Raw genomic sequence first — 12,840 nt, forward strand, 5'->3', positions numbered from 1 at the left:
TGGGGCCAGTGGACCTGTTTGTAAGATGTTGATACCCATGGCCCTTGGCATGATTCAGCTGCACATTTTCTTTAATTTGATCTTGTGCCCAGCCACCCCAAAGAATCTGCAGACTGACACTGCTTATCAACTGCTGTACACAAACAGTGACAAACTAATGCCAAACCTGCAAGCCTGAACAGCTGCAGACACTATACCGCTCTCCAACAGCATCTCTGGGACAACAGATTCAGGGGTTTCAGGGTACCACCCCATAAAAACAGCTTTTGCAGCTCAGCAAAAGCTTGGGACCAGGTAGGGCTATTCTGACCCACTGGGAAGTCCTACAGCCTCCAAAGACAGCACTCTTCGAGCAGCTTTCATTTTTTCATTCATTCAGTTCAAGTCATCTTATCTTTCATCAGATACAACCAACTCTTGGGGTAAAAGCTGCAGGGGCTTCTGAGTGTCTTGGACCTCATGTCTTTCTGCCTGTGACCAATACAGCAACCACACAGCCCTGCAATACTGGTTGCACACTTGCTGGGTGAGCTGGGCTCATGTTGTGCATCACCAGTGGTCTCTGCAACAGATATCACCAAATACAACACACTGCAGTGGTAAAATCAGAGCCATAAAGATGGAATAGGTGGTTAAGTTTTTTTACCATGTCCAGTCCATCTTGAGACTAAGCATTACTCTGAAGCCCTTCTTGGTGGCTATCACTCTCATTCCCAAGATGACAATGTCGTGCAAAAAGAGTGTGCTTTTTGCTATGGATTGGCCTGGAGCTACACCTTAAGCTATCACACTGAAAATGTGTCCTCAACACCCTGCCAGTGGGGAGGACAATGGTGTTACACTGAGTGGCGGAGACAGCTGCTGGAGGAACAGAGCTTCCTGAACCTAGGCAATTAAAGACTATTCATGGTTAACACAAAGGTCTGGAGAGGGTCAGATGAACAAGGACATGCTGAGGACCTCTACTAACATAATCACTTAATCAGTAATTGATAGTAATTCATGTAGATAATAACCTAATCACTCACTAAGCAGACAATTGTCCCTGGTGTGAAGCCCACCAGTATCAGTCAACTAAAGAAACACCTCTTTGGGAAGATCTTGCAGACTGAAGGAACTTACTGCCTGAAGGAGGGAAGAGGACCTGGGGATTCTGTAAAACCTGGGGAACATTTTTAAAGGGATTGATGGAACATATAAGACATTATGTAATGCTTAGGGAAAGGACCAAAGGAGGGGAAAAACAAGGATCAGAATGGCTTGGGGAGGAACAAACATGGGAAAGCAGATGAAAAAGTGGATAAAAAAGGCTGGGTGAGTATAAATACATTGCTAGTCAGTGTATTTCTCTGACGGAGCCCTTCATCACTGTTGTGTGCCCCATCCTCTCACTAAATCCTACTTCTTTGTGAGTGGTCTCTACTCTTGGCACGTGTGAACACAAATGAACTTCAAGCTACACTCACCAGTAACACAAGAGGACTGGATGCCAGCTATGGGATCATGGCTGCAAACCTCTGGGGTTTCCCTGTCTGGGTGCCAGCAGCAGGGGAGGCCACTGGGATCTGGGCCAGGTGTTGGATATTGTGCAAACGTCTGTGTGTGTGTGTGTGCATGTGTGTCTGTCTGTGTCTGCGTGCGTGTATGTGCGTGAGTGAGCGAGCCAGTGAATACCGATCAGCTAGGGAACAGGATCGGGCTTTCAGCCCTGCTTATGGTCCCCCTTGCTGCCCACTGGGGTTCCAGAGCTGTTCCCCAGCCCATGCACCCCGTCCTGCACCACTTCCAGGCTCCTCCCAGCCAGGGCAGAGGTTGGCGTTTGCTTGGGCTGTACTTCAGGTTCCCAGCAGCCCATTTCTCCAGCCTGCCAAGGTCTCTCCAAAGGGTGGTTCTTCCCTCCAGCATATACACTGCTCCCCCAATTCGGTACCACCTCCAGACTTGCTCTGGTCTTGCCATCTCCTCATCCAGCTCAAGAAAAATCTTAAATTGCCTTGCCTAGCGTTACCCCACAGCAACACTACTCTCACCAGTCAACCTCGGGGCCTCAGACCCCTAAAGCCAACCCTCAGAGCCCAGCGAGAGTCCAGTCCACCTTCAAGCCCACTGACACCTAGCTCACCGTGTGAGCACCAAGTACAACATGCTGAAGGGCTTCCTAAAGTCAAGTTGTCCAACATGTAGTGCTCTTCCCTTCTCCACAGACTCTGTCATCTCTTCAGAGAGGTAATCAGGCACTAATGAGCCAGGCACAAGTTTCCCGTAAAGAAGAGCTTAGTCACTTGCCCTCCACCCAGTTCTTCGGCAATAGTCTCCATCTCCATCGCCTGCCTGGGGACTGAGGAGAGGCAATGGCCAGTCATACCTCAGACCCTCCTTACCGTTCTGGAAGATGGTGCAATGCTAGCCTCACAAACACCCCTCGACCACAGCCTTTCACAAAGTGGGCAGCCTACAAGAAGATGAGCCAGCTCCCTCTCCTGCTCCACTGATCAGTAGGACCACAGTTTCCTTCCCCTCCCTGAGCCGCTGAAGCATTCAGGGAAGCCTCAGTTTTTCATAGGAAGCCCTTCACAGAGACTTGCATGGGTGGCACCTCCTCCTATGACTGCATAGTCATGGCCTTTACAGACATCATCACCCAGGAGCAGTGGCTTAGCACAAATTCATCATCAAGCAAAGGCTGGGGAGCATGGTGTGGATGTTCTGCTGGCTTGTGTAGAGCCAAGAAGTATCTGAAATATTAATAGATTTATCTATTTTTCATTAAACCTGAATTGATTTACAAGAGTCTCTTCTTAGCTCAAGGCATCCATCTTTAGGACCATACTGGACATATGTTACAAACTTTGAGCAGCAGTGGGCCACACTGACCAACAATGATCTACTGAAATCTCACAGAGGAAGCTATAGAACACTGTAACTGGCTGAACCTGGCTCTGATCAGCAGCGAAGATGTGGAGTGGGAAAATTTACCCAAACAGAGAAGTACACAACATGCCTCCTCAGAACGTATTTAAGGAGAAGTCTGTGCCTGTGCATAGTGTCCCCCCAAGGAAGCTGCAGCCCAGGCTGATACCACACCACAGCAGGGACCACAGAGGACTTGGACAGAGGAAACCAGTACGCTCAGAATGGCAGAAACGATCTCACGTACCATTCCTGCTTCCCACATCACTCGCCTCCTTGTCTGAGGGTCTGGGACACACTGAACATGACAAGGGGAGCTGGGATGAAGAGGGAAGTAGAACAGCTAACTAGGGAGATGAGAATTTTCGTTCAGGCATTTGCTTTCACTGTACGTTCAGATCAATTGCCAAAACTTTGTGTCGATTTAAAATAAAATGATTTTTACATAATTCCCCAGTTCCAAGTCTGTTTGCTTGCCGCAAGAACCAAATCATTTCTTCACGTCTGCAGCTTTACATTGCCATAGCCCCAAAGCTGATGAAGTATATAGTAAAAAAAAGTGACAGTATTTCATTTGTCTATACCCAAAGAGAAAGTGTGAAAAAGAATAAAAATAGCAATTCTGAAGTTGAAAGCACCATGTTTTCTTGAGGTATCTCCCAAACTCATGGGTTAACTTGAGACAGAGATGCAGTCTTAAGTTCATCCTTCCTTCTTCCTTTCCTAGTCTTGAAGACCCAAATAACTGATTTTTTCCAAGCTGTTTATTTTCTCCTGGATTTAACCTGGACATTTTTCAACTTCAGAAGAGAAAGGGGACACTGATTATTTAACTAAAAAGTAATCTGAAGACATGCAATCTTAATACACACAAAATAGTTTAAATTCCACTATTTCATAAAATGTCCGAGTTACACTAGAAGCAAGAAATATCTGAAGGAAGGAATAAAAGATCTTGTGAATGTCACCCAACATGGTTTTAGGGTTCTGTACCCCAGAAGCAACCTCCCCTCCACCTACAGAGGATTGCTTAGGAATTAACCAAGTAAGCAATCAGAGACGATGTCAGTAATCCCCACACAGTTGCTAGCCAACAGGTAACAAGAATAATACTGATAATTATGGAAATTGTAAACATGTACAACACTGACAAACACCAACTGTTTTAAATATTCCATAATTTGCAGTGAAAAATAATTTATTAAAAATATTTAATTTTCAAACTTCCAACAGGTCACAGTGAATTACATTAAAATCTACTAGTCTCTTCTCCAGGTGAACTGCAATACATGGCCAGAGTACTGAAAACTGTATTGTTTTACAGTTGAAAAATATGTAAATATTGGTGATCAAGGTGGCCTATCATTAATGTATAAAAACTAAAGGCCTACTCTGAGATTTGCTCTATCTGAAACATGAGAAGAAAAGTTTATCAGTGATCCTAACAAATGTGCTGTCAGCTACACAGGGCTTAAAATATTTTTAATTGCAGATTTATAACAAAAGTTAGAGTTCCCTGCATGCTTCTCTTCTGCTTCACCTCTAATACGTTTAGACTAAATCCTATTGGCTGCTAATGTGGAAAAAACATGAGGCAAAAAAACCCACATAAAGAATACCGCCCACATAAAGAATACTGATACTCAGGACAGTCATCGATGTGTACCTTCTTGACAGAAGCAAGGAAAACAACATTGTTAGGAATTAATTATAGCACATTCGAGCGAGGAGGCTAGACAGGTCACTAGGGAGAAGGTGATACAAACACACCCTTTATTCTGCTGGTAACTCAGCCCATTAAACTATTTTCCTGTTCATGGCTTACAATTCTCTATCCTAGTGTAGAAAACACGATCAAATGTCCAGCACAGCTGCCACCAACCTGATTTAACATTTATATGTTAATAAAAAGAAACACAACATTCTAGCAGTGAATGGACTCCACAGAAGATTCATTACTTTGTTAGCCCATTAGCGTTTCTTACCCAGTGCCTGAAGTGCAGATCAAAATCCATTACACATAATGATTGCACTCACCTTACAAAGAAAATACTGCCTTTAAATAGAATTTAATTCCTATGCAAAACAAACAAAACCATCTTTTACCTGGGATATTTGTATAATAATTCAATAATCTAATAATAATTTCAATGCACACACTAGAAACAAAACAACAAAAAAAATAACCAACTACCAAGGCTAATTAATGTAACATCCTGTGAACAGCACCAAGAAATCCTGTATATTTTTAGAATTCTGTAGTTTAAGAAGGTATAAAAATTGTATGTGCAAAAGATTTCTTCAGTGCCCATGAGGCACTGGTCTGTATTTATATTAGGATGTACATTTTAAAATTCAAATCATGTAATATTACCATTCTGTTATTTGGAGACTGCTATAATGACAGCTATAGAACAAAAGTTATTCATGAAAAAACAGTTTATTTCAGTTCAACATTTTTAAATCAGACTCAGTTTTAAAACTAGACAGGCCCTTCAAAGCCTGGTCTTGACTAAAATAAACAAAGTTACTTTTCAAATTCTGCACAACAATTTAAAGCCGTTGTTTTCCTTCTTCCACTCCAGTGACACACTGGACATTGCAATGCAGAACTGCGTACCACAGTTATTTTCAAACTTTCTGAGAGTGCTTCTGATCCATGGCCATGAAGAACAGGCAGACAGCAGCTGTGATGAACACATGCACTCCCTCATAAAGTAGTTTTGGTGAGAAGACACTCCATATGAACAGGTGGTAACGCAGACCTGTTACCAAAACAATGTAGATGGCAACTGGAACTGAACGGAGTACAGCGTAGCAGAAACAGCCATGGCCCACCGCCGCTGAGTTCCTGGTAACAAAAACAGAGGAGTTCGTTCTCAGGCAAATTTAGTAAAGACATCCGAGTTCCTCTGCTCTGTAGCATTATTTCACAACACAAAGAATATCACAGATCTCCACTTTATGTTAGAAAACTGATTACTGATGCAACGATGTAACTAATAAAGCTTGTCCTTATCACCTCTATATATCCTATAACATGTAAGCATGTTAAGCATAAGCATAGCAACTGTCACCGCAATAAAAGCGCCCAGTAGTTCTCCTCACACTTAGAAGGTTCTGTGCTTTAACACACTTTTTTCTAATTGTTAAAGTCTCCATTAAGCAGTTTCAAGATAGCTTCGTCTCATGGTGGCCTTCCAGTGCCTTTCCACAGAATCTGCATGATAAGAGGCAGAGAAGAAAGACTTCAGTACTCTTCACAAGGCTGCCTAACCAGTGGATGATCACATGGAGCCTGCTGCCCTTGTAAAGGGCATAAAACCTGCCAGAGTGTGCTGCTGCCCACAGCCAGTAACATTGTACAAAGCAACATAAAAACTATGCTATTAGAAAACTTCACAAAGTTACCTATCAGCATTTTGCAGAGAATACCACATTCTTCGGTTTACATAAGCAACACGTTGCATTCCTTAGCTCAGCTGCACCCACTATATTGCAAGAAATGTCTGCCCCTTATGTAACCTGCGTCACCCAGATCTCCCACATTGAAGTATTCTGGTGGGTGACCGGAGTCAGATGAAAATGGAAGTGAGAGTTTTCTGCACTTCCACTGTTCGCCCTCCCCTGAGGTGCCAACTTGCAGCTATGATGCTGGGTTGGCACATGTCCACTTTGGCCAAACCACTTCTGCAGAGACTAATTCCCACCAAATTCAGATGCTTACCTGTTCAGACAAAAGGAAGGAATAAAGCTATTTCATTAGAACAATAAGCAGAACATTCTCCTCTCTCCATCAAAATATTTTACATCATCAGTTCCCAAAAGAACACACCAGAAAAAAGCTCAAGTATTTACACTGAAGTCCTGATCTGAGAATCTGTTCTGCTCCTCCCTGTTTTTAATTCTGATCTTGTTCCAAGTAATAAAAAAATTAAGATGACTAGCACTTCTGTAAGACGAAAATTAGTCACGACTAAGCAAGCTACAGAATGCAGTATTTGACATAAACCATTACATTTACAATTCTTTAAATCAAAATAATTAGGATACAGTCCTATTTTCCAGCAAAATTCCAAAGACTGAGCGGAAGCAAGAACAGGTTATGAACGCAGAGTTGAAAAAGCAGCTAAGAACAGCAGGTGTGAATGACTGCAAAATACACATTCAGTTCACAGAAAACTATTTCCCTTGCTGCTTGACCAAGGAAACTGAGACTTGGCAGTGAGCTAGGCAGCTCCCTGCTTCTGCATAACTATCTTACCCTTCAGTGAGCTTGTGTAAATACCAGCTTTATGTTTAATAACTGATTTTGTTGACAAGGATTAAAACAAACTGCAGTTCACTCAGTCTTAGCTGTTTTCGTGCTGATATGAGTACAAATAGTGTTTATAGTAGTTAGATGATACAACTGAATAAACAGAGGAAATGGTTTTTGAGTCAGATAGGCAAACAGGCAATTTTTAAACCATTTTCCAGAGTAAAAAAATGCACTTGATAGACGAGCTAGACAAAGGCTATCAGTGGTTGTGGCTATCACATTTGTGAATCTCAATGATGGGATGTTCAAGGGAATCCTAAAAGAAAGGAGTGAGAGTGCTCATGGACTTACACATCCAGGTCTTTCAAGAACTCTGCATTTTAAATTTAAATTTCAGTTCATAACTTTTTCCCTAGTTTGTGCTCACCTAACAACATATTTCGTACCCTATCATGAGAAAGCTCCTAACTGTAAATCAATGGTGTTAAAAATGTAAAAAAAGGCTACTTTTTCAATTATGAAGAAACTGGCTGGAAGATTATTTTGAATTGAATCTCTGTGTTCACTTATTTGCCTCAAAAATTAGGTAGACTTAATATTTTAGCGGAATGAGAGCACATAGTAATCTTTACTAGAAACATTTGAACCCTGCATTTTCACATTATGATTACTAGCAAAGAATCCTTAAGCCAATAAGTAAATGGTACAATTCCTTTTGTATTCTGCTACAGTAAAAATAACAAACTGTCTTCTCCTTATATAATACCTTTACTTCCAAATGGTCTTGGCACTGGCTTCATCTCTCAACAAAATACAGACACCTACCTGTGAAGGGAGGGAAATCTTGGACAGTTTCACAGTATAATGCAGCAGTGCAATTTAGAGAAGCACACTGTATCTACAAAGTTGAACTGTTAGTGGGTTCAACAGCAGAATAATTTGGTTTATTCTGAACGTGGTATAGGAGGTCCCGTGCATGTTGTTGCGGAAACAGAACTGGAATGACTGAGCAGAAGCAGTCAGACCTACTCAGCTATTCTGATGCCAGGACAATGAATGATTTAGTTATTTGAGCACAGCACCATTCCTTCTTCTGGCTTCTGCCAGGCACCCAATTTGCTGAATAGCTAAGAATAATGATTTTGTGTGCTCCTTCTGCTCATTATACACACACACAGAGACCACAGGGTACAGGGCTTCACCAGGCCGTAAGGCTGCTGCTGTTAATGTGATCAAGTCAATCCATGTAGCTCAGCTGGTACCCGAGTTATTCCAGAAGTCACCAGGGTAGCACAGAAAGCTGGCTGTGGCATGCCACTCATGTATTCTACTGCTTATGAGCTGGATCCGCCAGTAATGAATAACCTTGCAACCTCTCAGTGCTGTTTCAGTGAAAACAACAGATTACAGGACACACCTAAAGCATCAACCTGTAACTATTTCATACTGAACTGTCTCTGCAGCAGTTAATGCCTTTTCTTATTTAAAGGAGAAAAGCATAGAGGGATGTAAACTACCTCCATGTTCTGACAGAATCAGCCTAATATTAAGGCCTATGCACAATGCAGGAGCAAACCAGTAAGTACCCAGCCTCTAATACTAAGCTCATTTAGCAAGTTAGCTTCTGTGGACCTGAGAGAAATCCGAATGTTTTAAAGATGACAAAGCATATCCAAACTTCATGCGAGATTGATGCTGAAGATTGCTAGATCCAGAAAAAAAAATGTCTTCAGAGACTTCTGAAGCAAAGAACACTATAGATTCACATCACTGAACACACCATATTTTGATTGCAAACGTTAAGTATAGTTGAGAACTCATATTGGCTTTCAACAAAAATCTCTTTTAATTGAATGTTTAATATGTAGAAAAATATGGCCATGCATTTGTGCTATTAATAGGTTTTCTCCTTCTCTGGATCTTCTAAATCCTACTTGCCAATGTTTTGTCAACAAATCTTTCACCTCTCAATCCATCTCTAAGGTGTTATGGATAATACAAGGTTTGTAAAATGAAAAAAATTATGATGCCAGAACCACAAAAGAAAAACAACTCTTCTCTTGTGAAACATGTCTTCAGTTACATAGAATAATTGGCAGATGGTGGCACAAGTTTTGTAGTTTAAAAATCAAGCAAAACCCCCTCCACAGATTGCCCTAAAAATGCTTCCACAAGGTATTTTAAAATACACTGTTTTACATTGTTCCAACCCTTGTCGTAACGCACCAAATTAAACAAACATTTTAGAAATATGCAAGCATATGAGTGAGGAATACCCCAGGGCTGTCATTTTTCTGGGATTGGAGAGGAGCGTCATGTCTGGAGGATTTCAGTGTGAAATATTCTGAGTACTTTCAACTTATCCTCCAGCATTTCTGCCCTTCCAGTTCCTCTTTTCTACCTGAACATCAGTGCCTAGGTTACCTCTTACTGGAGATACTGAATTTGCATATTTGAAGTACATTTTTTACTCTATTAGCAGTAATTTTCTTTCTAGGCTTTCTGCAGTTTCAGTTTGCAAGATCTCCCTTTTAGTACTCTCTGAAAAATAGCTGGCACTTTGTTAATCTGCATATATTAATAAAGGGTTGCAGTCAGAAACAAACCCTGTAGCACTCCAAGTGTCTGTCTGTGGCATCTTGGAATATCTGCAATCTGTTAAGAAATTGCTCTGATCTAAGCAAGCAAATATCAATTAGTTTAGCAGCAAGAACAAATTTGCTACGTCTCTCCCACATGCCCTACTCTCACCTAGTATAATTCTTACAGTGCTATTTTAGATTATTGCACACAACCCTGCATTGTCATGGAAAAACACTATATATTTTTAGTAGACACAAGGGAACCAAGAGTTCTTTGGAAATTTACATTATCAACTCTGGTATGGACTATATAATCAGAAAAGCATTAATTCTATAGAGTCACAATTTTTGACACCAAACCATATCAGTGGACAGAAGTCAAAAAGGGCAGTGTCCAACAAGCTAAAAGGGTTGTCAAGTATATTCTACAGCCATGGAAATGAAGGAACTTGGGGATGACCATTGATTTTCCTGTGCATCCTCCTTCTAGTAAGAAAGGTGGAGAAGCTACAACTACCTGAGCAAGGTCAAGTGTCCATGGCAGTAAGTTACAGTAGACTGTAATATATGTGGACTGTAGCACAGGATTCAGCAGGTTCTTACAAAGACTTAGCTATAAAAGGCTATTAAGACCTGAAACTTCAATTCTCTTCACTTCAGCATCAAGACTAGGAAAAATAGGATCATATCAATAGTCTTGTCTGTTTTCACTGCTGGCATAATCAGTTGTGCTGGGAGCTACCTGTCAGAAAGAGTAGTCTCAGTCACCCAGCAAAGGTAATTCTTATCATTCACATCCACTACTAGCTAACCTGCTTAGAACAGAGCTCTATCTAAAACACAGGGCATATATCAAGTAAGTTTCAGATTTCTTTTTCCCTTCTTCAGTCAGGCTTGGCCCCTGAAAGTTTCAGATGAACTCCCTAAACTGGACACCTAACAAAGAGTTATATTAGATTGCAAGCAGGAATGCAGTTATGCTGCCGTTGGGCCAGAAGGTCTGAACAGCCACTCTGGCTACTATCATTATTTAACTGCTAGGGCAAGAAATCAAGTGTATCTTTAATAAAGGTTGCCAAGATTTTTACAAGCCTAACTGGAAAGATGTCCGCTAGATCCAATTCACCCTCTGCATGTGCTCATTTCCCCAAATACTGATCCTGTGGCAATCAACTTACAAAGAACTGGAAACTCTCTGCTTTTCATTTGATCAGTTCTCACCTTCTCTTATAGAAAAAAGAAAACACTTCACAAGCTCAAACACCCTTTCTATTTCAGGACTGCAGACAAAGAACTAGCTAAACCACACTTTAGGCACGATGACCGTGTAGTCTCTAGATTTCTTCACCACAAAACTGATGAGTTCCAGCCATTCTTCAAAGACAAGATTTGCATGCCAAGTGCTCCGCTTGATACGCTTTTCCTCACTACTTCGGAGGCAGGCCATACTGGTATATACGCAGTGCCTGCTCTTGCCTGTTATCACTGCCTCAGGTTTTCCCATAAGGCTCTCTTCAGGTTAGTCCTTAGCACATGTTACTCTGTTCAGCTCCAAGGAAACCAAAAAAGTTAAACCAGTCTATTCCTGTTGACAGTGGCCCAGGCTTTAAAGCAACAAGATATAACCAAATCACTAAAATTCCTAACGAGCAAAACACAAATCATAAGTGTTCCAAAGCCCAGCATTAGTCAATTCTCTGCAAGTATTCTTCCAAAATCCACTTAGCACTTCTGAAGACTTCTGACAGAAAAAAACCTGAAGCATTTTACGTCAGCATCATACATGAAGGGAATAACAAGGACACTTACAGCTTGATTTTCTGTTAAGGTGCATCTACAGGCTTTTCTGCCCACCTTTGTAAACAAAGAGCTCTTTGTCATCCTTTTAGCTAAAGATGTAAAGAAAAATTGCATCCAACAATTCTGGACAGGCAGGCTCTGAAGAAACTTAAAATAGACTGTTACCATGTTATTTAATTAAATTCAGACTTACCAGTTTAGAATATATCAGTCTAACAGAAGATATGACCAGTGTCACATGGCATTTCTAGAGAGGTGAGGCACAGATTATTTAAGTAATGGGTAGGAAATTATTTAAGTATGGGTAGAAAACTGGCCAACAAGACTAACTCAAGAAGGTGGTGATCAATGTTTTTTACTCAGGCTAGCAGCCTGTCACAAGTAGGGTCCCCCAGGGATTGATACTGAGGCCCAAGCTGTTCAACATCTTCATAAAAGATTTCGATGATAGGAGTGAAGTGAAAGCACCCTCACCAAGTTTGCTGGTGACACTAAACTGGGCGGTGAGGTGGACCATGGAGGGAAAGGCATCTTACAGAGACCCAGACAGGCTGGAAGAGTGGGCTAGCAAGAACCGGATGAAGTCTAACAAAGACAAGCACAAAATTCTGCACCTGGGACAGAATAACCAAAGGCCCCAGTACAGACGAGGATCTGTGTGGCTGGGGAATAGCCTTGCTCAAAGGGACCTCAGGGTGCTGGTGGACAACAAGGTTAACATGAGTCAGCAGAGCATTGCTGCAGCAACAAAGGTAAACTGGGTCCTGGGCAACATCCACAGGGGCATGCGTAGCAGAGATAGAGATATGACTGTCGCATGCTACTCAGTGCTTGTCAGGGCACACCTGGAGTACTGTGTTCAGTTCTGGTCCCCAAAATTCAAAAAAGATGCAAACAGACTGGAGAGGATCCAAAGGAGGGCTGGAGATGATCAAAGGGCTGGAGACCCTGCCCTACAAAGCAAGACTGTAGGAATTGGTCTCCTCTCCCAGGGGAACAGAAGGCTCAGGGAGACCTCATCACAGTATTACAGTACTTAGAGGGTGGCTAAAAAGAGCACAGAGGTGTTCTCTTCACCAGTTACCAAATGGAGAAGAAAAGCATCAATGGTACAAGTTGCATCAGGAGAGGTTTCATCTCCGGATAAGAGAAGACTTTTTTACAGTGAGAACAATTAATCACTGAAACAATCTTCCCAGGGACATGGTAGCCTCCCCATCCCTGATGGTTTTTAACATGTGACTGGACAGGATGCTTGATGATCTCATCAAGGCTCCCTTTCCCATG

The 12,840-nt window shown here is 41.7% G+C and overlaps 1 protein-coding gene across 3 annotated transcripts in view; it reads right to left on the reverse strand.

Annotated features, from left to right (window-relative positions):
* Positions 1-4,071: 4,071 nt before the first annotated feature.
* PIGG (phosphatidylinositol glycan anchor biosynthesis class G) overlaps positions 4,072-12,840 on the reverse strand; it is a 98,950-nt gene continuing 90,181 nt past the window's right edge. For all 3 annotated transcript variants that reach the window (XM_055791492.1, XM_005232850.4, XM_055791493.1), the window contains exon 13: positions 4,072-5,761. In XM_055791492.1, the coding sequence (XP_055647467.1) occupies positions 5,542-5,761 (220 nt within the window). In that variant the 3' untranslated portion in view covers positions 4,072-5,541. The remainder of the gene's footprint in view (positions 5,762-12,840) is intronic.

The sequence above is a fragment of the Falco peregrinus genome, chromosome Z (assembly GCF_023634155.1).
Source record: "Falco peregrinus isolate bFalPer1 chromosome Z, bFalPer1.pri, whole genome shotgun sequence".
Taxonomy (NCBI): Eukaryota; Metazoa; Chordata; class Aves; order Falconiformes; family Falconidae; genus Falco; species Falco peregrinus.